At 43.3% G+C, this 27,917-nt stretch overlaps 1 protein-coding gene across 11 annotated transcripts in view; it reads left to right on the top strand.

Annotated features, from left to right (window-relative positions):
- LOC101937709 (zinc finger protein OZF-like) overlaps nucleotides 1–14,876 on the top strand; it is a 40,378-nt gene extending 25,502 nt beyond the window's left edge. For 6 of the 11 annotated variants that reach the window (XM_024113422.3, XM_042843801.2, XM_024113423.3 and 3 more), the window contains 3 exons: nucleotides 5,200–5,371; nucleotides 9,438–9,542; nucleotides 9,845–14,876. In XM_024113422.3, coding sequence (XP_023969190.1) covers nucleotides 5,212–5,371; nucleotides 9,438–9,542; nucleotides 9,845–11,202 — 1,623 coding nt within the window. In that variant the 5' untranslated portion in view covers nucleotides 5,200–5,211 and the 3' untranslated portion in view covers nucleotides 11,203–14,876. Of the gene's footprint in view, nucleotides 1–3,193; nucleotides 3,432–3,462; nucleotides 4,652–5,168; nucleotides 5,372–9,437; nucleotides 9,543–9,844 lie in introns of those variants that run through there. The other 5 variants (XM_065562397.1, XM_024113427.3, XM_024113426.3 and 2 more) reach the window with 5 other exon arrangements.
- The last annotated feature ends 13,041 nt before the right edge of the window (nucleotides 14,877–27,917 follow it).

Raw genomic sequence — 27,917 nt, forward strand, 5'->3', positions numbered from 1 at the left:
ACATGGGAGTGAACATTGCAATGACTACTGAAGTCAGGGAAATAATTGTTATCAGTCACAGAAAAAAACAGCAATTGCCAATGTTTTATGTCATAGAAATGTGCTAATGTAAACCTAATTGATTAGTTAGAATCATTATATGCACATGTTTTAAAATGCTGTGATAGAGCAGCAAAATTAGTTTTCTGAGATCAATGCAAAGGAGTACAGGATATTTCATTTAAAAAAATTTAAAAATGATTTTGGCAAAACAGAAAAGTAAACTTGTCAGAATGCAGAATTTGACAGAGTGACACTATCTTATAATAGCCTAAATAAACCTGCAGTGTTGCCGACTCATGTGATTTTATCATGACTATGGCAATATTGCTAGATTTTCTGAAACACAAGCTGCTGGCATTGAGATGAGCTGAGAACTACAGGTTTCATGAAAGGAAAGGAAATCTAGCCTTTGTGGTTTTGGAAAAAGCCTTGAAAATATGAAGCTAATGCATCCCAAAGGCCCAGAAACAAAAAGGCAAAGATAAAGGAGGAAGGACAGGAGGATCCAGGGAACTACAGGCCAGTCAGCCTCACGTCAGTCCCTGGAAAAATCATGGAGCAGGTCCTCAAGGAATCAATTTTGAAGCACTTAGAGGAGAGGAAAGTGATCAGGAACAGTCAGCATGGATTCACCATGGGCAAGCCATGCATGACTAACCTAATTGCCTTCTATGATGAGATAACTGGCTCTGTGGATGAGAGGAAAGCAGTGGATGCATTATTCCTTGACTTTAGCAAAGCTTTTGATATGGTCTCCCACAGTATTCTTGCCAGCAAATTAAAGAAGCATGGGCTGGATGAATGGACTGTAAGGTGGATAGAAAGCTGGCTAGATCATTGGGCTCAACGGGTAGTTATCAATGGCTCCATGTCTAGGTGGCAGCGGAGTGCCCCAAGGGTCAGTCCTCAGGCCGGTTTTGTTCAATATCTTCATTAATGATCTGAAGGATGGCGTGGACTGCACCCTCAGCAAGTTTGCAGACGACACTAAAGTGGGAGGAGTGGTAGATATGCTGGAGGGTAGGGATAGGATATAGAGGGACCTAGACAAATTAGAGGATTGGGCCAAAAGAAATCTGATGAGGTTCAACAAGGACAAGTGCAGAGTCCTGCATTTAGGATGGAAGAATCCCATGCACTGCTACAGACTAGGGACCGAATGTCTAGGCAGCAGTTCTGCAGGAAAGGATCTAGGGGTTGCAGTGGATGAGAAACTGGATATGAGTCAACAGTGTGCCCTTGTTGCCAAGCAGGCTAACAGCATTTTGGGCAGTATAAATAGGAGCATTGCCAGCAGATGGAGGGATGTGATCATTCCCCTCTATTCGACATTGGTGAGGCCTCATCTGGAGTACTGTGTCCAGTTTTGGGCCCCACACTAGAAGAAGGATGTGGAAAAATTGGAAGGAGTCCAGCGGAGGGCAACAAAAATGATTAAGGGTCTGGAGCACATGATTTATGAGGAGAGGCTGAGGAACTGGGATTATTTAGTCTGCAAAAGAGAAGAATGAGGGGAGATTTGATAGCTGCTTTCAACTACCTGAACGGGGATTCCAAAGAGGATGGATCTAGACCAGTGGTTCTCAAACTTTTGTACTGATGACCCCTTTCACATCGCAAGCCCCTGAGTGTGCCCCCCCTTATAAATTAAAATATATTTAACACCATTATAAATGCTGGAGGCAAAGCAGGGTTTGGGGCGGAGGCTGACAGCTTGTGACCCCCCATGTAATAACCTCGCAACCCCCTGAGGGGTCCTGATCTAGACTATTCTCAATGTCCCCAGTTTGAGAACCCCTGATCTAGACTTTTCTCAATGGTAGCAGATGACAGAACAAGGAGTAATGGTCTCAAGTTGCAGTGGGGAGGTTTAGGTTGGATATTAGGAAAAACGTTTTCACTAGGAGGTTGGTGAAGCACTGGAATGGGTTACCTAGGGAGGTGGTGGAATGCCCTTCCTTAGAGGTTTTTAAGGTCAGGCTTGACAAAGCCCTGGCTGGTATGATTTAGATGGGGATTGATCTTGCTTTGAACAAGGGGTTATACTAGATGACCTCCTGAGGTCCCTTCCAACCCAGATATTCTATGATTCAATGAAAGAATTGAAAATGCATTTATTTTTAAAAATTCTTAATTTGTTGGTGCATGAATCATTACTTTGGAATTATTAAAGTTTTAAATTCTATATATCAACATTTAATAATAATTAGAGTTGAAATTTTCCTTTCAGATGGATTTCATATAAAATATAGAATATTTTGGAAATTAGTTATAGCACACACCAAAAAAGCACAAAAAAGCTGGATACAGAGGCAAAATAACAGCTGAAAAAGGCAGTCCTCATTGGTGCATCAAAGAAAATGGAAGAAGTTTCGATAGTCAGTTTAGAACATGAAGAATAAGCATGTGCTATGGAGGAATTTTATATTTATATTTATAAATTGTATATTACAAATTAATTAAAATACAGGCAGTTTTACATTAGAATATTGTGAGATGTGACTGATTAATCTACTACCATCAGTTAATATTAATTAACATTAATGCTACTGTTAATATTAATAACATTGTTTATGATGATTTATTATAAAAACAAGGTAGCAAATGACACTCATCTGGACAGTGTTAATCAAGTGAAATGATGGAGTGCTAAGAACAATAAAAGGCATAAAATAACTTATCAAAACAAATAATTAAAAACAGTGAAAAAACATTTACTGTAGATTACAGGAAAGGGAGTCCGTCCAGCTCAGGCAATAGCAAGAGCAGATAAGTCAAATTTGTGAAGGCTGCATGGATCTGCAGCTTACGTCCATGTCAGCTGACAGAATTCATTTAAACGTACACAGACACAAAACACAGCTGCCTTGTCCAGGCAGGGGGCTGCACTGCGAATTAACCATCAAACCATATGGAGATACAGGGTGCTGCTGAGAGTGTCTCCCACGTCCTGAGCCCCAGCTCCTGCACCCTGCCTTTGGTTTCATATATCTGACCTCCTCCTTTCCCTGCCCACTCTACACAGTGGCCCCATCCCACCCCTCCAATTTGCCCTTGGCTCCCCCATTTATGTCTGTTTTGCAGGAAGCAGAGTCTGGTGGTAGCAAGGCAGAGTGAGGGGAGGGCAGGGCAGCAACTGCTGCTCAGCAGATGAGGGTTGAACTTCCTGGGTCAGACGCTGCAGCTGCTACAGCCTCCCTCGCCTCCTCCATTGTGAGCCGGGAGTCTGGGCTGAGCCGCTGCTGCTCCCCAGCGGGGTCTGTGCGGGGAGAGCCCTTCCCTAGCAACTCTCTGTGCCCAGCCGGGAGGGACTTTCTCCGGGGGCTGGAACCAGCCCCTGGGGCAGCCCCGGGCTCTGCCGACACCAGCTCCTGAGCCGGAGCCTGCAGGTGAGGGGAGAGACCCGGGGGAAAGGGCTGGGGCCGGGCAGGAAAGTGACTCTGCACCAACGGCCCCTCCTCGCCCCAGCTCCGCTCCCGGGGGCGGGGGTCTGCGAGTCCCAGAGCTGCTGCCCTCCCTAACCCCCCCAGGCTCTGCCTCCCTGAGCGCCTGCAGGACCCGAGCCAGTTCCGGGAAAGCGAACGCCCCGGGCCGGGGGAGGGACCGAATCTTCCAGCCCGAGGGGTGAGGGCAGGAGGGAGACAGGGGAGAGACTGGCAGAGGCAGCGGGAGACTTTCCTGGGACACGGTGAGGGGCAGGGAGAGGAAAAGCCAGTTCCTGCCTCTGCCTAGTCCCTGTGCTGCTGGGGGGATGCGCTGCCCTGGGGACAGTGTCAGGGGAAATCTCTCAAAGTGGATTCTTTAATCATTATAGCTGGAGCACAGAGTGACACTGACAGTTAGCGTTGGCTGCACAATTTCAGACTAAAGGAGCCTCTTCAGTTGCTTATAACATCCTCACAGTTACTAGATGCATCTGGCCTCTCATGTAGTCTGGCAATTGCTATGTTTATCTTTATAGTTTCTGTCCTCTGTAAATTTATTTTGGAAAGTCTGATAAGAAGCCAATTAGTCTGTTAATGAAAAGGGAATGGGAACAAGAGCAAGTTACAATTTTACCATTACAAAAAGGATTGTTTCTTTTTAATCAGTTCTAGTGCTTTAAGAATTTAGACTAGACATTTTACATTGACAAAGAAGGAATTCCTATGTCAGACACAGTTCTCTCTCCAGTCTGGCAAAATCTCTTTTGCTGGAGACTTTTTAGAGAATGTAGGAAACAGCCACAAATGTGATTAATGGGTGGGGAAAAAATCCTTACATTGAGAAACATCAAGAGCTCAATATGTTAGTTTATCATAAAAAATAAATATATTGGAAGACTGGGAGGTGACTTGATTACACTGTATGAGTACCTTCAGGGACAGAAAATAGTGGTAATAAAGGGCTTTTTACTCTAGTGGATAAAGGCCCAACATAAGCTGGTATCTGGATGCTGAAGCCAGATAAATCCAATTAGAAATTAAGCATAAATTTTAATAGTGAAGGTGATTAACCACTGGAACAAATTACCAAAGAAGTGGTAGATTCTCTTGATGTCTTCAAATCAACACTGGATAACTTCTAGAAAATATGTTTTGCCAAACATAGGTCTTTCGGGAGATGCAAGGTAAACTGGGTAACAATTCATGGTCTCTGACATACTGAAAGTCAGACTAAATGATCCAGTGGTCCTGTCAGGCATTAAATTCTATAAATTTTAGGATCTGATTTCACAAACTTCTGAGTGGTCCCCTGGAGGAGGAGATGGGTTTGTGTTATAAATAAAGTGATGAAGGATGGGATCTTTAAATACAGGAGCATAATTTAGACACCTAAATCCAAATGTAGGCCACTAATTTAGCATTCCCCTAGAATGGTAGAGAAAGTCTGGGGGAAGTCAGGGTTTGAAATGGACTAAATCCCTTCTGAAAACCTCCCCAGCCACACTTGCTGGAGGATTCGCTGCACCTTGAAGTCTTTAAACCACAAGTTGAGGACTTCAGTAGCTCAGACATAGATCAGGGGTTTGTTACAGGAGTGGGTGGGTGAGATGCTGTGGCCTGCGTTGTGCAGGAGGTCATACTAGAAGATCATAATGGTACCTTCTGACCTTAAAGTCTATGAGTCTATTCTTGCCCTGACAGGTTGCAGAATAACATCCACATTTTGCTCCAGGTCATCCAATCCATGGAAAGACAGGGAAGGGAAATGGCTGCAGTGGAGCCAGTGACCTTTGAGGAGGTGGCTGTGTATTTCTCCGAGGAGGAATGGGCTGTGCTGGACCTGGGTCAGAGAGCCCTCTACAAGGATGTGATGCGGGAGAATTATGAGACTGTGACCTCGCTGGGTAAGGATTCCTGTCCTCTCTGGTATTAGAAGCTGGGAGAGGAGGGCTGAGAAGTAGCTGGGTTGTCTTCTGTGCAGGGTTCTTCAATGATTTCCCCCCACCCCCCGCCCATGCTTCAGGGGTCAGTCTGTATAGTCCCCAGCTCCTGTGTGTGAAAGACCGTCACTTCCACATGCCCTCACACAGGACAGCAGAGTCAGGGATACAACAATGGTGCTACCCTTCCATAACCAAGGTTTTCAAGTGAGACAGACTCACTCTCTCTTCACCCTTCCTGAGGTTACTTCCGTCCTCTTGGGCCTCTGAGCACTTTGTGACCTCAGAGCTGGACAAGTGTCTCAAGTCATGACTCAGCTTTGCCTAAGTGGCCAGATTTTCAAATGAGCTTTATCTGCATCTTGCCCACGTTCCGCCTCAACCAGTTGTTTTAGCAGGAGGTACCAAGGTGTACTTCACTCTTCTACTAGTCAGGAAGGGCAAGGACCAGTGTCATGGGGCTGTGGCCAGTTTCTGCTAGTGCTTCTTTCTTTTGCCAGTGTGCTGAATTCTTGCAAAGAGGCTGTTGTTCCTGGTGTCTGTTCCTGGCGGGGGTTGATTTCTGTGAAATTATGATTTCTCTCAGTGAGAGTCATTGGGCTCTGCGCTGACTGAGGGCTTATGAAGTACCGGTAATTTAATATCTGGGTGTACTATTTGTGGAACATCACTAGAGTAGAAAAATGTGAGGAGGGGTCTTGTGTTTCAGGCACTGCACTTGGAATCAGAAGACTTAGGTTCAGTTTCATGCACTACTACACACTTGAAGCTCTTGTAAGTCTCTGAGGCTGTGACTTTCAAAGATACCCAAGGGAGTTAGACATCCAGCCCCTGCTAACTGAGTTGTCTGGCCACTTTGAAACTCACAGTTTTAACCTCTCTGGTCCCACAAGAATGAGCTGAGGTCTGGAAAATCTGCCTTTGAATAAGAGCTTTGCTTCACTACCGTGCTAAATCAGTACCCCTGCAATCAATGCTCTCCTGTTGACATAATTACTTCTCCTCAATGAGAGGTGGAAGCTATGTCGGCAGGAGAGCATAGACACTGCATTAGGTTGATTGTAAGTTACATTGCTCAGCGGGCTGGGTTTTTCACACCCCCGAGCAATGTAACTTACATCAACTTAAGCCGTCGTGTAGACAAGACTTGAGAGACTTACAGAGCTCAGTCTATTAAGTTCATACAGAAGAGATGTTTTGAATACATAGGTGCCTACATGAAGAGAAGATTTCTGATACCAGAGGGCTCCTTAATCTAGCAGCCAAAGTCAGAATGTGATTCAATGAGTAGAAGCTGAAGATGGGTGAATTCAGGCCAGTCATAGTCAATGGAGTACATTACACAAGAGTGTGGTGGAGTCTTCATCATTTGGATGTCTCTTTCTAATAAATATAGTCTAGCTCAACCAAAAGATATGGGATTGATGGAGCAATCTTTGGGTGAGGTTCTCTGGCCTGTGTTTGACACAGGAAGTCAGACTAGATGTTCATAATATTCCTGTCTAGCCTGTACAGCTAAAAACGTATGTTTGCAGATCTGTACATTAGTTGGAAAGTCTGTCAGTCTTGTCTCTGGTCTCAAGGCCCAATTCAGCAAACCATCACTAGTCACCAAGCACCTATACAGATGCTTAATTTCATGAAAGTCAATGGAACTCAAGCACTAAGTTTAAGAGATTTGCTTGACTGGGCACCTGGGAGATTATGGGGATGCGGTAGTTGAATTTGTTAGGATGGAACCTCTCTTGCATCTAGGGAAGGAATGACTTGAGATCAGCAGAACAAGGACAATGGACTTCAAAAAAGCAGACTTAGAGAATTAGTAGGTATGGTTCCCTGGGAAGAAAGTCTAAGCAAAAAAGGACTTCAACAGAGCTGATACTTTCTCAAAGAGACAATATTTAAGGCACAGCAGCAAACTATCCTGATGTGAAGAAATGGTAGGAAAAATAGTCAGCGGCCAATATGGCTGCATCAGGAGATTTTTCAATAACCTGAAAATTGAAAGGGAATCCCACCAAAGTGGATATCTGGAGAGATTGCAAAGGATGGATATGAGCGAGTAGTAGAAGCATGTAGGGATATGACTGGAAAGGCTAGGGCACCAAACGTGTTGCACATAGCAAAGGATGTAAAAAGCAGTAAGAGGTTCTTTAAATACATTAGGAACTAGAGAAAGATGAAGGAAAATGTTTGTTCTCTACTTGGCGGGGAAGGAGAGCTAATAAAGGACAACATATTTTGCTTCAGTCTTGGCTAAAAAAGTTAATTGTGACCAGATGTTTCCCACATCTGCTATTAAGAAGGAAGGCACACAAGCCAGAATAGGAAAAGAACAGGTTAAAAAATATTCTGTTAGATTTATTCAGGTTGTCAGGGCCTGACAAAATTCACCCCCAGGTACTTAACCAACTAGATGAAGCAATCTTGAATGCAGCAGCAATTTCCTTTCAGAACTTATTGAGGTGAGTGAGGTCCTAGAGGACTGGAGCAGGGCAAACATGGTACCTAGCTTTAAAAGGGGAACAAAGAGGACCTTGGGAATTATAGATGAGTCAACCTAACTTTGATACCTGGAAAGATACTGAACCAAATTATAACAGTCAATTTGTAAGCACCTAGAGGATAATGAGATAATAAATAGTAGCCACCATGTATTTGTCAAAAACAAATCATGCCAAACTAACCTAATATCCTTCTTTGACAGGGTTACTGGTCGAGTGGGTGGGAGGAAGCAGTAGACATGATTTATCTTAATTTTAGTAAAGCTTTTGAAACAGTCCTATATGACATTCTCATAAGTGAACTAGGGAACTGTGGTACAGTACTACTGCTGAGAAGGAACTCTGAGTTATAGTGGATCACAAATTGAATACGAGTCAAAAATGTGATGTAGTTGTGAAAAAGGCTAATATCCTGAGGTGTATCAACAGGAGTGTCATATGTAAGACCCAGGAGGTAACTGTCCTGATCTACTCAGCAGTGGGGAAGTCTCAGCTGGAGGACTGTTTCCAGTCCTGGGTGCCACATTTTAAGTAAGAAGTGGACAAATTAAAGGGAGTCCAGAGGAGAGCAACAAAAATGATAAAAGTTTCAGAAAACATGAGCTATGAGTAAGGCTAAGATTTTGTCATGGATATTTTTAGTATAAGTTATGGGCAATAAAGAAGAATTCATGGAAGCTGGAGACCTGTCCATGATTTTACTAAAAATATCCGTGACAAAATGGGGAGGGAGAAGGCTCCAGCATCCATCGCTGCTGGGGCTCTGGAATCCCCCACTGCCCACGGTGGCTGGACAGCTTTGGGGGCCCGCACTGTTCCTGGCAGCTTGGAGTTCCAGGGTCCCCCTGCCACTCACAGCTCAGAGCTCCATGGGGGCCCCCATCACCCACGGCGGCACAGAGCTCCAGGGGCCCCCACTTCCTGCGATGGCCGTGAACTGTGGGGTTCCCCCGCCACCCATGGCAGCTTGGATGTCCCCCACCCGCAGTGGCCACCTGGATCTGAGCCACCATGGGCAGTGGGGGGACCCCGCAGCTCCGAGCCACTGCGGGTTGAAGTCATGGAGGTCTCTGAAAGTCACAGATTCCGTGACTTCCATGACCTCCATGACAAAATCATAGCCTTAGACATAATGAGACACAGTCCCCAGCCCAATAAGCTCACAAGGTATCTTCCTGATCTGGCTTGTGTTAAGGAGCGACTTGTGTGTGTTGGGAGAGGGTGGTATATTTGGCAGGGATGGAGACTTGATTGTACCCCATATGTCTTGAGAGCAAAACAATTCTGCTCAGCTCCCTAGAGAAATATGTTATGCCAATTCCCTAGGCAGAGTGGATGAACCGTTGGTCTAGACCAGCGTGTCAAGGGGTCTGACTGATTTATAGCCCAATTCCTATAGCATGGGGGTGGGGAGAGGAAGGAGCCTTTCTGGGTTGCTTATTCAGCTCCTGGATCTGGAAGTAGTAACAGCACTCACCTTAATGAACAAGATCAGCACTTATTTCCTTGTCCTCCCCCTGATGCAGGATTTCCAGTTTCCAAACCCAGTGTGACCTCCTGGCTGGAACGAGAGGAAAAACTGTGGGTCCCCAGTCTCCAGGAATGGGAGATACGGAGAGATGCCTATACAGGTGAGGAATCAGCTACACTGATTCAGAAACCAATTATTGTATCCTCATGGCAGATGTCCCTTAGGCATTTTCATGAAGCCTGTCTGGCCCTTCAGCCCCTGCCTTCATCTATATTTGAAGGATAGGTCTCCTCCTCTCTCTCCTCTGGGGCAGGGTTTGGGGGTGGGTAGGGTTCAGCTGCTGCTATTTCAGTCTCCCCCGCAGTTATTTTGGTTTGTTCTGCCCTTTACTGTTCCCCTTTCTGAGGTTCCCTTCCCCCCCGGCACAGGGAATGACTTGTATCTGGATTCTCTTTGTCACAGCAGGTGAGAGGATGGTAAATGAGAACAAGGAGGAGAATCAGGAATATCCTGAGCAATTGGAACCACACAGGACATCAGAAAGATCTGAAGGGGAGGCTTCCCAGATTCCTGAGCATGGAGATGCTGCCCCTCTGGCCTGCACTGACTTTTGCATGCAAGAATACCAGCTGGGGCAGAGACAGTGTAAATCCTCTAACCAGAAAATATGGGTTAAGAAAAACAAAGACATGGTTCAACAGAGAATCCCCACTGGTAAGACACCCTACACATGCGGTGACTGTAGGAAAAGTTTCCGGTGCAGATCACAACTTACTAGACACCAGAGAACCCATACAGGAGAGAGACCCTACACGTGCCTGGACTGTGGGAAAAGATTCAAACAGAGCTCAGCCCTAATTACACATCGTACAGTCCACGAACGAAAGAAGACCTATAACTGCCTTGATTGTGGGAAGAGCTTCAGTCGGAGCTCAACCCTTATTCAGCATCAAAGAATCCACACAGGAGAGAAACCTTATGAATGCAGTGAGTGTGGGAAAAGCTTCCGTGTGAGCTCAAATCTTCTATCACATCAGAGAACCCACACGGGGGAGAAACCCTATGAATGCCCTACTTGCGGGAAAAGCTTCATTCAGAGCTCAAACCTTCTATCACATCAGAGAACCCATACAGGAGAGAGACCCTACCAATGCAATGAGTGTGGGAAAAGCTTCAGTCAAAGTTCGTCGCTTATTAAGCATCAGAGAATTCACACAGGAGAGAAACCCTATAGCTGCCCGGACTGTGGGAAAAGCTTCAGTTACAGTGTAGAACTCAATGATCATCAGAGAACCCATACAGGGGAGAGACCCTACAAATGCAATGAGTGTGGGAAAAGCTTTAGTTGCCTCTCTCACCTTCGATCACATCATACAACCCACACAGGAGAGAAACCGTATAACTGCCCTGAATGTGGGAACAGCTTCACTCGCAGGTCAACCCTTACTACTCACCAGAGGATCCACACAGGGGAGAAACCCTTTAAGTGCTCCGAATGTGGAAAAAGCTTCCGTGCAAGCTCAGCCCTTTCTGAACATCAAAGAATCCACAGTGGAGAGAGACCCTACAAGTGTCTTCACTGTGGGAAAAGTTTCTATAACAACTCAGCCCTTTCTAATCACCAGAGATCTCACACAGGTGAGAGACCTTACACATGCAATGAGTGTGGGAAAAGCTTTAGAAGCAGCTCACATCTTCTGTCACATAAGAGACTCCACAGTGGTGAGAAACCCTATAAGTGCACTGATTGTGGGAAAGACTTCCGGCACAGCTCAAACCTCAGTACACATAAGAGAATCCACATAGGACACACACCCTAGAAATGTCCTGGCTAGGATTGGGCCAAGTGAAGGACACCTTTTCCAATTCCCATGAATCTTAAAGAGTCAGGCCAGGCTGGAGTGGCCATGTAACTAGGACATGAAATGTTTATTAAAGCAGAAAATGAAATCATCTTCCTGGGACAGAGCCATGAAGAGCAAGAGGCTGAGATAAGATTTGCACATTGTGACAGCATTTGATTATGACTTATCAAGAAACTGTGAACATCCTCCTTCATCTCCCAGTTTTACTTTTGATGTTATCACAGGGGTAGTCAATTATTTTTGTCAAGGTCCACATTTCTTGGTCAAGGTTCAGGCTTCAGAGAAAATAATAAAAAACAACAATAATGATAATCATTAGTAAATAAAAAGATTTGGGGGCCCATTCAAAAGTTTCTGGCGGTCCAGATTTGGCCCATGGTTGACCTATTGACTACCCCCACCTAGAACCAGCTTCATCTGATAGAATGTAACTTCTAATTTATACTTGATAGTGTTTTAGACCTGGATGCTCCAAGGGACTGAGGCGCTGTGACACTGAGGATTGCAATGCCTAATTTTTAGGCACCTAGAAAATCACAGGAATGACACTGGGATCCACAAAGCCTGAATTAGTAGCCTAGACTCCATAGAAAATGAATGGGGTGAGATAGGCATTTTAGATTGTGATTCATAAAGGCCAGCAGGTGGGGAGCCACCAAAGCTAGCCAATGGGACATGCCAATGAAAGTAGTGTGGTCTAAGCCTCATCCCTCTCTCAGAGATAGGCTCCTCTTTGGTCTTGCAATTCATGATGGGTCATGTTCTGTTAGGCATGTTCAGAGGCCATGTAACACAGCACAAAACAACGGGGGATTGAGGAGGAGAAAGACAACCTTCTTCGTAACCTTTAGCACAGATGTGGAAGACCCTTAGATCAAGTCCCCCCTCCACCTGAATTTGAACATGGATCTGCCAACTCTCAGAGGAGTACCCTAGCCACAGAGCTAGTCTGGCTGTGGGACTCACTCAGTCTATCCCAGTAAAACAGTTCCACTGTATATAAATACTTAGTCACTGGGCCAGAGAGAGAGAGTGAGACTAAGTCAATAGTCTTGTGGTGAGGACACCCACCTGTCAGGTGGAAACCTTGTCTCCAGTTCCTTTGCTTTAATGACTCCTTACATTGACATTATCCTAACTTCCACCATGAAGAAGAAGACTGCACACTGAACAATGGAACGAAGGATGAGAAATTCCACTTACTAGTGGAAGTGCAGAAAGATTTCAATGCTTATTGCTAAAATTCTATAGGGAATTTCTGTGCTTCAAAGGAAGTCAGAATTTGGCCTTGGAGAGAATAATTATTGTTTTCCTAGAACACAGAACCCATTAGAGTTCAGTTCTATTCCATAAAACCAAACTCTTGGGCTCTTAGGTTTATGTATGATTTTGGTATTTTCCAGTTAAGAGCGCCTAACAACTTACATCCAACTATAAAATATTTCCTAATTTCAAATGGTGCAAAAGAAAAGAATTTCACTATCAATAGTGATTAAAAAAATCAAGCCTTAAAGCAGTTTAAGATTGGAGGAAATACTCCCAAGAGTATAACTGGGCTAATAGAATTTGAAAATTACAACATTGTAACTAAGCCTTTGTCTACACTAGCACTTTTGTCAGCAAAAATTTTGTGGGTCAGGGGTGTGAAAAAAACACACCCCTGACCGACATAAGTCTCACCGACAGACATGCTTGTATGGACAGCACTATGTCGGTGGAGACGCTCTCCCGCCGACGTAGCTACCACCGCTCGTTGGGGGTGGTTTAGTTATGTTGGCAGGAAAGCTCTTTCCTGCCGGCATTGACTGTCTATACAGGAGACTTTACAGCAGTGCAGCTGCTGCAGTACAGCTGGGCCGCTGTAAGGTCTGTAGTGAAGGCATAGACTGAAACTGAGCTGGTGCTGATTAAACCGCATGCTTTCCGCTGTAGCTGCCAGAGTTATTCTTCACACCTTGTGTGTGTGATGGTGATGTCACCTCACTTAGTTTACTGCTTAATAGAGCTACCCTTCAAATCTTTTTGGTTTGATGAGGACATAACTAAAGTTCAACTGTTCTTATTGTGTTATCATATCTATGGAAATTCATTGATTTGTTTGCTTTCAGCTCAGTTCCTAACTGTAACTGCTACTGAGAACTTGTAACTTTGTTGTTCACTGTTCTACTCTGTCCTGTATTTTACACTTAACCCCTGTGACTGTTCTGTTTTTACAGGTGTGAGTGACAATTACTTGCAAGTCCTTTGGTCTCTCACCCTTGTATCATTACTTTGTATGTGTGAGTGAGGAAATTGTCTTCTAACTTCAGAATCTCACTACAATCTTTATTTGTGTGTGTTCTAAACTTCAGAATACTTTTATGCTAATTTCAGTTGTGTTGTGTATTTTTAACTACAGAGTAATATAATGTGTTAATACCTCATGCTACACAATAGTCTCATTCCAATCTTGGTTTATGAATTTAACTAGTTCCTATTTTCTTTGTCTACTTTAAATACCAAAAGCAGGGTACTTTATGATAGTTCTCTTTCTGTATATGAACGTTAGTGTTTTTCTGTGGAATTATCTTTAACAATCTTCTTTCTATTAACTCAAACACCAAAATCTCTCCCTGCAGTACACTATCTGCCTATCAACTTGCTAAGAACACTCCCTAAACCTGCCTGATTAACTTTAATTTGAAAACTTTGATTACTCAAATTACTTTCTGATCTTTCATACTTATAAAATTGCCTATTAATTCCATAAAATCTGAGCTAATCTTCTCTGTTTGCACTGTTGCAAGGGACTGGGCTAGAAGACCTCTGGAGGTCCCTTCCAGTCGTATGATTTTTGTACCCCAGCTTTTGTATGTTTCATTGCAACCATTTCTAGCTAGAAACGTATCTAAGCAATGCTGAATTTTGAGCTATAATAATTATATACATTTGAATTTGCCTTCAGAATGATGCTTAGCTTCACAAAGTTACCTTCTTAATACAGAAGTAAAAAGTCATTGTTTTGCTAGCTTTTGTAAAATTTACACTTTTCAATTTGATTGTCCTATCCAATTTATCTAGTTTTGTCCAAATACGTTTTTAGTTTAAAAGATTTAATATCAAATTAATTAGTTTTAATCTAGTTATGTCATTGAGTTAATATTTGGTTATCTGATAATATTTGTCTACTTGTTGAATTCTGTTAATAATGCTTAGCTACTAGTGAATTTTAATTAAGTGAATATCATTGAGTTAAATGCCCATAGATGTTTCAGTTTTATACTCAGTTTTATAACACTAGTCCATTCTATATAGTTAACCAAACTTGTTTTAATTTCTTTTCTGTTTTAGAATTTCAAGTTTAGTTAAGAGGTTGTTTTAATAGTTACTACATTTTATCAGCCAATTTATTTACTTTTTTTTTTTTTTTAACCTGGTGAATCTCATTCGCATAATCCTTGTTCTTTCAATTGATTGTTGGTTCCTTCTCTTATTTTTGCTTACTTAAATATGTGTTTCTTTATTTAAAGTCAATTTCAATTGTTTATTTTGGGACATCCCTTCGTGTATAGAAAAAAGAATCCTTGGTAAATTTGTATGCGGTCACTTCCTGAGTGCAGTCTGATTAATAACCATAATAGATAATTCCATTTGTTGGTCTGATTTTCCTGAACTCGACATATGAGAAGCAAGTAATTGATGATTACATTAATTTTCTCCCAATTATGATTTTTTATAATTATTTGGTAATTTTATTTTGAAAATTACCTGTTATCCAATATATGTAGCTTACCCTCTGCATCCCTGCTAATGAACCATTGTTCTCTACACTTGGACATGAGAAAGGTGCTATATAGCTATACCCCAAGTAGCTGCAGAACTGTAGTGGAGTTGTCATTCGGAAGACTGAAGGGAAGGAGGAGAAACCTACTGACAAAGCTAGAGACTGCTGAGCAATGCCTTTCTCTTGTGATAAGTGCTTGGTGTGTTCTGCACAACATCTGTGAGAGCAGATGACTGGGAAGTGGAGGTGGAGGGACTTTCTGGATCTTATGAACAGCCAGACAGGTGTTCTGGATCTTATGAACACCTTTACAAGGTGACTCAAGTGGACAGAGACACAGGGTCAGGGATATGTTGTGTGCCTACTTTGATGGCAGAGTGTAGTGGTAGAAAATGAATGTGCTTTAACTAAGGAAATGAATTCAGTGACTCTGTGAAGATTTTATTAATTGATTTTGTGGAGGGAGCTGTACCTCAGTGAAATTTTTCAGCTGAGTTGTATATGATAAAAAAATGTATCCATTTAAAACAACACAGAGCAAATTTCAAACCAATGGGCATGTGGCAGAACACACCCAAAGTGATGAGTGAATGCATGGCTATGCTGGTGGGCTCACAAAAAGGTGTAGGTGGAAACTGTTCTTGTCTATGTGGAAGGAGTGGAGTGGGCAGGGCCTGCCATTTGAGAGAGTGAAAGGGGGTCCCAGTATCCTGAATTCTTGTCCCTTGTGTTCTTGTAGCACTGTGGAGACAGGCCCGCTGATTGTGGGAGAGGGGGACAAAGGAGACACTTACCCAGGGGCCTGGGGTCCCCCGGCTGCTGCCGGCAGTGCAGCAGGGCTAAGGCAGGCTTCACCTACACCCAAAATTCCCTCCCAGAGCCTGCACCCCCTCCCGCACCCAAATTCCCTCGCAGAGCCTGCACCCTACAACTCCTCCGACACTTCAACCCCCTGCCCCTGGTGGGGGAGAGTGAGCAACGGAGAGAGGGAGAATGGAGTGAACAGGAGGCAGGGGCGTGGGCTCAGGGAAGGGGCGGGGCAAGGGTCTTTGGGTTTGTGCAATTAGACAGTTGGCAACCCTACTGGGTGGGTATGTGGAAGTCCTGGCTGTGCCGGAAGAGCATGCCCAGCAGCACAGCCAGCAGCTTGCTGGGCACCAGCACCGCCCAAATGTCAGGTGGATTGTGTCCACGCAGGCGCGGCTTGTGTGTGTGTGGGAGCCCATTGACTGTGCTGCCCTAGGACCCAGAATTGCTGTCAGCAGGCCTGGCTGGAGATTTCTTTGGTGCAACACTGAGCCATGTCTTAGGAATGACGCTTCTCCTGCATGTGCTCTGCCAGGTGCTCCTAGATCCTGGCATTCTGCTGACATGTATTCACATGGACTGGATGTGCTTCTCCCCCCAGAAGGCAAGGCAGTCCAGGACCACCAGATGGGACTACACAGAAGCAGGGGAAATGGCTATTATAATGGGTATGTGATTGCCTTTGTGAACTCTCCACAAGTAGGACTCAAAGGGGTGCACATGGCTATGAGCCAGCATTTAAATGGGGAGCTGTCCTCTGGTGCAGATCACCCTGGACCACTAGTGGGCACAGAGTTCAACACGTAGACTCACATGGGTGTGAAGCAATGCAATGTGGGATAGCAGGGATGTGTTATTCCTTGACTTTAGCAAAGCTTTTGATACGGTCTTCCACAATATTCTTGCCGGCAAGTTAAAGAAGTATGGACTGGATGAATGGACTATAAGGTGGATAGAAAGCTGGCTAGATCGTCGGGCTCAGTGGGTAGTGATCTATGGCTCCATGTCTAGTTGGCAGCCGGTATCAAGCAGAGTGCCTCAAGGGTCGGTCCTGGGGCCGATTGGGTTCAATATCTTCATTAAAGATCTGGAGGATGGCATGGACTGCACACTCAGCAAGTTTAAATTTAAATTGTCAGGCCCGTAGCGCAACTTGCGATTAAGCTGGAGGGAAAGATACTGTGTTTTTTTACAGACAGCAGAGATCTTAGTAACAGCATTACACAAACATTTTGCACATTGTAACATTACTTAAATGACACACAGAAAATAATTTACTTGACAATTTTTTGGAAAAGCCCCATAAACCATGACCTAAGATTTGGGAGGAGGTTTTTAAAACTTAAAGGTATGATTAAGGGATATAGCATGAAAAACAACAGCAGCATTTTTAATAGCTTGCAAATTTTTTTAATTAAGCCAGAGCGATTAATATAAAAACAGCATTTTTTTAATGCGAGCACAAGTTTTTTTTATTTTAGCATTTATGGCATTTAACACATGCTTATTTTGCAGCGTTATTTTTGCTATTTTATTAATTTTTTGTTGTAATTTTTGAAAAGCATTTAAGGAGGCATTAGCTGCTTTTTTAAGCTTTGCAGAAATATTTATTATTGTCCTTTTTAACTTCGCTATTTTTAGCCCAGGAATAAGCGCATGAACAAAGGAATGAAACCCCGTTTGCCTGACTACTAGGGGATTTTTGGCACGTTTAACTTGAGCCCCTTTTAAGGGAGTGAAGAGCTTGTGAGAATAGGTTTTTAGGTTGAGGATTTGGCATGAGTTTAGCATGGTGTTTACCTGAACATTTGGTACTATTTTGGCTACATTATACCGGCCGCGCCAACCCGGCGGGAAGGCTTTGTAAGCATTATGGCCACAGATGAAATACAGGCCAGGAGTTTGTAAATTATGCATGAGAGCGCTTTTTGCTACTTGGTGGCGCTAATTTACCCTGACATTTTGATGCTTGGAGTTGCCAACTATTTGGTCCCGGCACCGCCAATGGGACCTAGGGCATGGGTGTTGTCTAGGATGCCCTCACAATATGTAACAGCAAATAGATGTGAGGTAAAGCTTATTAGTGCTTTTTGGCACTTAGAAATTTTTTTAAGGGATGAGTGAGGTGACAAATACCAGAGGAAATGTTTATATAATATGTATGCGTTTTATTTATGGGACTTAATGGAAGGAATGAAGGAATTTACTTTTTTTTATAATGCTTGCCTGTTAATGCTGCAATATAGGCCTTCTGAAATTGACAGGGAGGTTTTTGGGCATTTTTAACAGTTTTTAAAGGGTAAAAGGTTTTATTTTTAATACTAAACTGAAGGGTTTGATTACAGACTTTTAGGGGGAGGTAACCCATTTTTATTTTGGTTTTGTTAATCACTTTGAAACATAGGGCCAACTTGTATTTGATTTTAAGAATATTAAAGAGAGGGATCCCCTTGGCCTTTTAACTATAATGCCAAACTTTAGACATTTTTTTATATTTATTGGACTGGTACTTTTTATTTTATTATTATTTCGTTTTTTGTACTACCTGTAGGGAGAGTGCTTTGGAGAGATTTACAGGCACAGCCCACAGTTTTATTTTTTTTTTTTAGAATGAGTTTGGTGACACAACCAGCAGTCAGATAAGTGCTTTAATGTGGCCAGTTGCTGAAGGGGTTTGGCTGCTGGGTGCGGGTTGGCTTGTATAAGGAGCAGGCTTAAAAATAATAGCCACTGCAGCACCATTTGCAAATCTATAGTTACAAAGTTTTAGGATTTTGCTTGTTGGAACAAAAGTTTTAGTTTTTTGAGAGGTTTAATATTTTAGGTGTTGTTTGCTTTTGGCTTTTTTGGGTTGCGGTGGGAAGAGCTGGTGGGGCTTTTTTGAAGTTTGGTGTTGTTTGCTTTTGGCCCCGGCCTAGAGGCTAGCTTGACCCGGGTGTGGTGGATTTAGGTTTTTTTTTTTTATTTGAATGGCAGTGTGGGAGATAAGAAGGACTTGAAAAGGACCAGCCCACCAGGGTTGGAGAGGCTTGTTTTTTTACTTTTTTACATAGACCCAATTTTTTGGCTTGATTTGGTGAGCAGGTACATTAGCAGGTAGGGACTGAAATTGAGCTGCATACCTGTGAAGAGACATGAGTGTTTTGGAGGGAAACAACGTATTTGGTTAACTTTTTATTTTTTTAAGTGGCTAAATTGGTTACAGGTTTTGGGTTAGCAAATTTGATGTATGGTTTGCCAAATAAAAGTGTAAAAGGTGAGAGAGCAAGCCAGCCCCTAGGGGCAGTTTGAACTGCCAAGAGGGCCAAAGGTAGAGCCTGAAGCCATTTTAACCCAGTTTGTGCACACAATTTGGAGAGCTTAAGCTTTAAAGTTTGGTTTATTTTTTTTATTTGTTTAGAAGATGGTGGTTTTTAAGGGGTATGTAGAAGCCAGGTAATACCTAGGGCCTTAACAATGTGTTGAATAACCTGGGCGGTCAAATGAGGTTTTTTTATTAGAGTTAATAAACCTAGGAGGATCAAACCTAGGAATGACATGGTTTAATAAGGGTTTTTTTACTTTTAAGGCAGTTGCTTGTTTAGTTGGGAATGCTTTGGTTTAGCCAGTTAGTTGGCATACAATTACAAGGAGGTACTTGTAGCTTTGGCACTTGGGCATTTTTGAGTAGTTAATTTGGAGCCGTTTAAAGGACGTTTATGCCCATAACCTTGCTTCGGGGGGGCCTTTTGGGTTTTTTTTAATTGAATTTTGCACAAATGTTACAGGTGGAAAGGACTTGTTTGGCTTTTTGGAATACCCCAGGGGCATACCGAAGTTATTTACGGTAGCTGCCATAGCTTTTGCTTTACCGTGTGTTTTTTGGTGTAGTTTAAGTAGGGCAGGCCGCAAAGCCGCTTGGGGCAGGTCCCTTTTTTTATTAGGTAGTTGCCATTTCCCCCTTGGTGTTTTAGTGACCCCTACGTTTTTCCAACGACTAACCTCTGATGGTTTAGGGACAAAAGGGACTGGTGTTGGTGAGGGAGAGGACGTGAGCACCATTTGGTTGGCAACATAAGATTGTAGAGAGGCTATTTTTGATGCTGTATTAGCTAGTTGGTTTTTACGGACGGTGGGATTGTTTTTTTTTTTTTTTTGATGAGCCCGAACATGGATGATGGCAACCTCGGATGGCAGGTGTATGGCTTTTAATAGTTTTAGGATTAAGGGCTTATGTGCTATTTTAGTGCTATTGGAGGTAATAAACCCACACTTTGCCCAGAGTTGGCCCGTGGCATGGCAAATGCCAAAGGCATATTTTGAGTTAGTATATATGTTTACAGACTGACCTGCTGCCAGCTTACATGCTTGGGTGAGGGCTACCAATTTTGCCGCCTGGGCTGAGGTGGAGGGTTTTAGAGGCGCAGACTGTAATACCTTAAACTGGGTAGTTACTGCAAATTTAGATATTTGTTGGCCCTTTACGACCCGTGCTGAGCCATTTGTATACAGCTTTAATTTAGCATTTGGAATGGGCACATTTGAAAGATTTGGCCGAGGTTTTTTCACTACAAAAGATAGATTTTAAGGGATAGCAAACAGATTAAAGCAGATTACCTAGCAAACAAACAAAACACACAAACTAAACTTAATATATTAAAGAGATTGGATATGAATATCAAATTCTCACCCTAAATGATTACAGGCAAGTCTCATCTTACGCGGGGGTTCCATTCCGCGGTTAGCGCGTAAAGCGAAAACCGCATATAGTCAAAATTACATTGAGTTGAATGGCAGGCGGAATCGCCCGCACTACAGGTACAGTATTAAAATTGTTATTTTTCTCTTTTGTTTTTTTGTTTGTTTTGTTTTTGCCAACCGCGTAAAGCTGAAATTGCGCATGTTAAATGCATGTAAGATGCGACAGACCTGTATTCAAGCAGGCTGCAGATTCTTAAGGGGCCAGCTGCACTTGCTTACAGCTTAAAAACCCCAGTTGTTCCTTTCACAGACTAAAAATCCCTTTAGGCTGGGTCCAGCACTTCCTCTAGTTCAGTTCTTGCTCCTCGGGTGTTTCCCAGAGTCTCTTTGGGGCAGGGAGTCAGTGAAGAACCACGATGATGTCACTCCCCTGCCTTAAATAGCTTTTGCATATGGTGGTGTCAAAGTTAGACTCAGGACTCACAGTTTGTCAGATCACTCTGTTTTATTAGCACAACGCTCTGCTAATACATTCAGATAATGTGAGCCCCCATGCAAGATTCAAACAGTCTTATTTATACAGATAAAAGGGTGCAAACTAAACAAAGGGACAGAGAAAGCAAAATTGTAAAATTTGCATGGGGCACAATATGCATATCCTGCTTCCTTATTAACTTTTATCCATCTAAGGCTAATGCTTCACCAATTGCCCTTAAGTGGGGCAATTCATTAAGCAGTTAATGTCTGCTTTCCTGCCACATGGATTGCAGCATTTCTCATTTCTACTTAAAGGTACATACAGCATTCTTTAATTCATTCTATTTCTTTAATATAATTCATTTCACTTTCACAATCCCTCCTTTTGGTCAAGCTTACGCAAAGACCAACAATTACTGGGTTCCACATATTAATCGTTCTTTATCTCTTCGTTAATCAGTGATATTTTAAAATCATCATATTAGCACTCTGTTTTGGGGCAGTCACTTGCATGGCATACCTTACACAATTCTGGATACAACAGGAGATTAGCTGAAAGCATACAAAAATCATTAGGATTTCAAACAAGATAGTCAGGGCTCCCTGAAACAACCAGTTTCCTATGCCAGAGAAATTTAACAGGTTACTTAGCCACTTCAATAAAGAACTTGGCTCTCCATGGGGAAGATATGCGATTTGTTCTAAGTGACTAGCGCGATCTATTACCTTATTGGTGTTGTCAGGTATATACACACAATATTTTTTCTTTTTCCAGTGATAGCACAGGTCCCTCCTTTGGCTGCCAGCACTATGTCCAATGCCTGATGGTTTTGGAGGGCCATCTGTCAGATCGCCCATTTCTTTGGCCAGGGTTTTTTTTTAATCTCTCTCCAGTTTCATTTGCCATTATTTCAGCTACTGTTTGTAACCTTAGGAGCCTTTTTGCATGGTGTTTAGGGTTACCATACATCCGTTTTTTCCCGGACATGTCCGGCTTTTCGGCAATCAAACCCCCGTCCGGGGGGAATTGCGAAAAAGCCGAACATGTCCGGAAAAATGCTGGCCGGGCACTTCCCCTCCCGCGGTGGCTCTGCTCCTCCCCTGACTCTTCGGCTCTGTTTAAGAGCCGAGCTGCCCGAGCGCTACGGGCTTCAGGCAGCCCCCTTGCCTCCGGACCCCAGCCACCGGCGGGGCACTTCCCCTCCCAGGCTCCGGCGGCGCAGGGTCCGGAGGCATGAGGGCTGCCCGAAGCCGGTAGCGCTCGGGCAGCTCGGCTCTTAAACAGAGCCGAAGAGTCAGGGGAGGAGCAGAGCCTCCGGCCGCGGCGGCTCTGCTCCTCCCCTGATTCTTCGGCTCTGTTTAAGAGCCGAGCGCTACGGGCTTTGGGCAGCCCCCATGCCTCCGGACCCTGCGCCGCCAGAGCCCGGGAGGGGAAGTGCCCAGCCGGGGGCGCAGGGTCTGGGGGCTGCCCGGCAAACCGTGAAGCCGGTAGCGCTCGGGCAGCCCTTTTCGTGTGGCTGGTAGTGGGAGGGAGGAGGGGGTGGGGAAGGGGCAGAGTTGGGGCGGGGTTGGGGGTGGGGAAATGGGCGGGGCCAGGACCCCGTGGAGGGTCCTCTTTTTTTATTTGTTACATATGGTAACCCTAATGGTGTTGAAAGATTTTATTGTTTTCACTAAGGTTATTGTAGGGGGAACATGAAATTCATTTTTCTGTTTGATCCTCAGGTCAAGAAAAAATTTCATATCCCCATACCCAGCCTGCCACTTTTTAGTTTTGTTCGAATAATCCCATACACCATTGGCCACAATATGCTAAAGGCAACGGCTTTTTCCCAGATCCAGCCCTGTCCCATTACACACCCAACACCAATTACCTTTTCCCTCCACCACACTTATCCATTTAGATACATTTATTCCCACTGCTTCCCAAGTGTCATTATTGTTCCATGTTTTGTTAAACGGACGAGGTCCTCCAGTGAGGTCTGGGGAATTGAGTGGGATTGCCAGTACAGGAACACCAGCTTGAGAGTGGGCTGGGATGTGGCTGCAGACCCAGCAATTAGAAATATTAAGGGTCTGAGCTATCCACACCTGCTGCTGGATAAAAGAATTGTCATTGTGGACTCCCCAGACCTTAAGACACCAGCAGCCGAGGAACAGGCGCCACCAGAGGCTCATGTTGGAGGCAAGGCCCTTCTGGTTCTGACAACCTCAACTGAGGGAACCGCAGTCACGGTTTTACATCCACCAGGCAGCAGGCGCTAGGCTCACTACTGCTTCTTTTTGGGCCTTGCTTTAGGTCGTCGTCTGCTTCTGGCAACCCTTACGAGAGCGTAGATGGTTCCTCTATGTCTTCTTCTGGAGTCAAAATTGACTCTGCGTGGTCCTGAGGTGATGATTGGTTTGCTGGGATTGCCTTCTTACACTGTGAAGCATGTATCCACGCTGTGATGCCAGACAGTTTAACAGCCGCCTGGATAGTAAGCAGTACCTGATGATTCTTTGATGTCCATTAAGTGTCTTTACTTCTTTTTCCTTGACTCTGGCTATAACAATGGCCTTCACACCTTATCTTTTTCTGATGCATACATTCCTCATTCACACAAACAGATTGAGAATACAAACAGTAGTATTTTATATCGAGCAAAAAGGCATTGCAAATTAAAACCTTGCTAAGTTTTACAATCAATAACCAAGACAATTTACATTGAGACCCAGGCCTTTAATGTTCCTCTAATCTACTTAACATAGACACAATAGAGAATCCTGTTTCTTACTTACTAACCCTTAAAACCAAAGAAATGTATATTTAACTAGAGTGCCTACTTTGTAATACATATAGGAAACCATAGTAGACATTATAACTTATTCTAAAACAAAAGGGTGACCATAATCAGTCATAAAGATTGTTCTGGTTTGTCATTCCTTTCTGCTATTCAAAAAGGGTGGCTGACAGGATGAAATCAAATAATACATTAATTCTTATGGGACATTATAAAATCCTGCTCCTACATATCCCCCTTTTGACACTAAGATTATTAATCGCCAGTGTCACTTCTTATTTAGTCCACGTAATAGAAAATACTGGGAGGTGATTTGGGCTTGTGGCTCTAGCTTTGCATACATTTGTTTTATCCAACAGCACATTGCAAACATTCCAATTAAACCCACATACAATTTAAAACCAAAAACAATTAGGGATAGTAACATTAGTATGCCATTAGTTGTGGGAGACCATTCAGAAAATATGTTATACCAATGGTAAGCTGTTATGTCTTTCTGCAGTGGCAATTCTTAACATGTTGCCATTTGCATGTGTAATATGAATGGTTCGGTTTCCCACATTGCCTTTTTGTTTGTTTTAGGAACTATGTTAGCTTTTTACCTTTTGTAAACACATTACTTACATTACATTTACACTTGTCTATTGGAAGGTTGCTAACACTTCCATTCTTTTAAAACACTTTCCCCCCAAGAATTAACAGATACACATAGCCCATTATACATTACTTTGGTCTCATTATTCATTTTATCCCACATATAGGATCCTAGTGAGATGTTTTTACTACAGAGCTTTGGAGCAACAGGCATGGATAATCATACCCACTTTTATTTGTTTCTGTATTAGGTTGTCCTGTAGCTGGTATCAGCTTTTTCTGAAAGACAAAAATAACATTTTTCTACCCCTTTGGGGGGTGGCATTCATTATTACTTAAAGTATTCCTTTCTTTCACAAATACCCTTGCTGATTGCAGGCAAAACAAGAGGAATTACCTCCATATTATCCTGTGTTTTTTGTTCTATAGGCAGGCCAGGTTTTAATGGCTTCTATCTTTTAAGAGTTATGGGGAAATCATCCCACTGTTCAGTCATTATATCCATGAGGTGGTGTACCTCAGTTTTCCCTTTACAGCCGACCAAGTTTACAATGTCTTTCCTGCTGTGTTAAGCTTTAAGTTTGTTCACAGGTAACAGCTGAAAAGCATCATTACCATAAAGGATTTTTTTCCAAAAATCATACACACTATACATTGTTACAGGGGTATTTATTAACATTAAATTTATTTTAATTAAAGGTATCTTGTTATACCGTGCCTTTTATTTAGACAATTTGTTTGCTGACCAGGTATGTTCTTTATCTGCAACTTCTTTGTGCTGGCAGTTCTCTCACTTCCTTTATCAGTTAGATAATTTGCATCAACACAGGCTTGGCTTTTGGATTCAAAACCATTAGCAGAGCTCAGAGACTCTGTCTTAAAAGGAACACAATTAACTTTTACCAGAGTTTTGATTACTTTTAACTCTTGCTTCCAAAACACACACAGATCTGAAAAAGAAAACACAGTCTATTGTGGCTCCTTTGGAGCCCTAATAGGATTTTAATTAAGTAGCATGTTTCGTTTGCATTTCTATTACCCGCTTCTATAATATACACTGCACATGTCTGCACATTCCTTCTATACTTTAACTTTTAAAACATTAGCCATATTAATTTTTACATAAGGTGTAACTGTTTCTTTTGTTCTTACAGAGTTTTATGTACCCTTATCAAAGTGACAGTCTGATTACACAGAGCCATTTTAAGGCTCAGTGTTTCTAACATTGCTTCTTTTTGTTTTGTGCACCTCACCCCTGCTGTTGCTTCAGAGGGCCACTGTCTTTATTCTTTTACTACAGCTTTCATTTGCTATTTTGTTACAAAAACAAACAAACAAACAGAATCCAGAATCTCTCCCTATTCTTCTGATGTTGACTGCACTGGTGCAGTCATGCCTTGGTCTTTATTTGAAAACATTTAAATTTTGTAAAGAATCAAGTTACCCCTTAAGGGTTAAATACCAAATCTCAAAGTCAACCAACACTGATTACCTGTGTCTGGCAAAAAGGTCTGTCAGTTTTGCAACTTTGAATTAAAGAGTCAAATGGATTTTTAGTGGCATTATAAACAAAACAAAACCATTTTATCTTAAACTTACAAAACAGGAGTTTTACAAGCCTCACATATTCCCACAGACAGACAGATACATACACATTTTCTCTTCCTTAACATCCCTCTTACACTGCTTTGTTTTTACATAGCTGTACATAGATTACATTACCTTTATACATTTGGGGCAGTTAAGTTCCAATAGAACCCCTCCCCCCCCTTATGTTCTTTTAGCAAATTTGACTCAATTGTCCATAGTCAAATTATTTTAATTAGATAGTCTCTTTACCTGGATTATTTACAGACATTCCTCTGGAAAAGGGCCCGTTTTTCCTTTAGAATGGCTGCAAAGAAACCAAGAATTCTTTTAACAAGATCCTTTTTAACATTTTCACAAAGTTTAACTGTTTAATTCTCTCCAGCCTCTGTAGAGTTAATTTTTCACTCTTTCCTTAAATCACTTGTTTATTTCCCAAAATGACACCTTTATTAACTCAGATTTCACCATTTTAAGTATTGTTCCAGGGTTCATACTTGCACTTACTCCTGACACTATGCCCTTAGGGCTTCCAACCTGTTTTTTTTAGTTTCTTTGGGTATGTCTACACTAGGGGATTAATCAGAATTTATATAATTTGAATTTGGGAAACAGATTGTATAAAGTCGAATGTATGCGGCCACACTAAGCACATTAATTCGGCGGTGTGCGTCCAAGTACCGGGGCTAGCGTTGATTTCTGGAGCGTTGCACTGTGGGTAGCTATCCCATAGCTATCCCATAGTTCCCGCAGTCTCCCGCGCCCATTGGAATTCTGGGTTGAGATCCCAGTGCCTGATGGGACAAAAAACATTGTCGCAGGTGGTTCTGGGTAGAGCCTCACCCCTCCCTCCCTCCCTCCCTGCATGAAAGCAACGGACGGCAGACAACCATTTCGCGCCTTTTTTCCTGGGTGAACACTGCAGACTCCATACCACGGCAAGCATGGAGCCCGCTCAGCTCAAGACAGCAGTCATGAACATTATAAACACCTCGCGCGTTCTCGTGGAGTTTATGCTGAGCCAGGACCAGAAAAACGAGGCGAGGAGGCAGCGGCGGCGGCAGTGCAGCAACAAGCGTGATGAGAACATGGACATGGACACAGAATTCTGTCAAACCGCGGGCCCCGGTGCTTTGGAGATCATATTGTTAATAGGGCAGGTTCTATCCATGGAACGCCGATTCTGGGCAAGGGAAACAAGCACAAACTGGTGGGACCGCATAGTGTTGCAGGTGTGGGATGATTCCCAGTGGCTGCGGAACTTTCGCATGCGTAAGGGCACTTTCGTGGAACTTTGTGACTTGCTGTCCCCTGCCCTGAAACGCCAGAATACCAAGATGAGAGCAGCCCTCACAGTTGAGAAGCGCGTGGCGATAGCCCTGTGGAAGCTTGCAACGCCAGACAGCTACCGGTCAGTCGGGAATCAATTTGGAGTGGGCAAATCTACTGAGGGGGCTGCTGTCATGCAAGTAGCCAAAGCAATCACTCAGGTGCTGCTACGAAAGGTAGTGACTCTGGGAAATGTGCAGGCCATAGTGGATGGCTTTGCTGCAATGGGATTCCCTAACTGTGGTGGGGCGATAGATGGAACCCATATCCCTATCTTGGCACCGGAGCACCAGGGTACCCAGTACATAAACCGCAAGGGGTACTTTTCAATGGTGCTGCAAGCACTGGTGGATCACAAGGGACATTTCACCAACATCAACATGGGCTGGCTGGGAAGGGTTCATGACGCTCGCGTCTTCAGGAACACTACTCTGTTTAAAGGGCTGCAGCAAGGGACTTACTTTCCGGACCAGAAAATAACCGTTGAGGATGTTGAAATGCCAATAGTTATTCTTGGGGACCCAGCCTACCCCTTAATGCCATGGCTCATGAAGCCATACACAGGCAGCCTGGACAGGAGTCAGGAGCTGTTCAACTACAGGCTGAGCAAGTGCAGAATGGTGGTAGAATGTGCATTTGGCCGTTTAAAA

The sequence above is a fragment of the Chrysemys picta genome, chromosome 12 (assembly GCF_011386835.1).
Source record: "Chrysemys picta bellii isolate R12L10 chromosome 12, ASM1138683v2, whole genome shotgun sequence".
NCBI lineage: Eukaryota > Metazoa > Chordata > Testudines > Emydidae > Chrysemys > Chrysemys picta.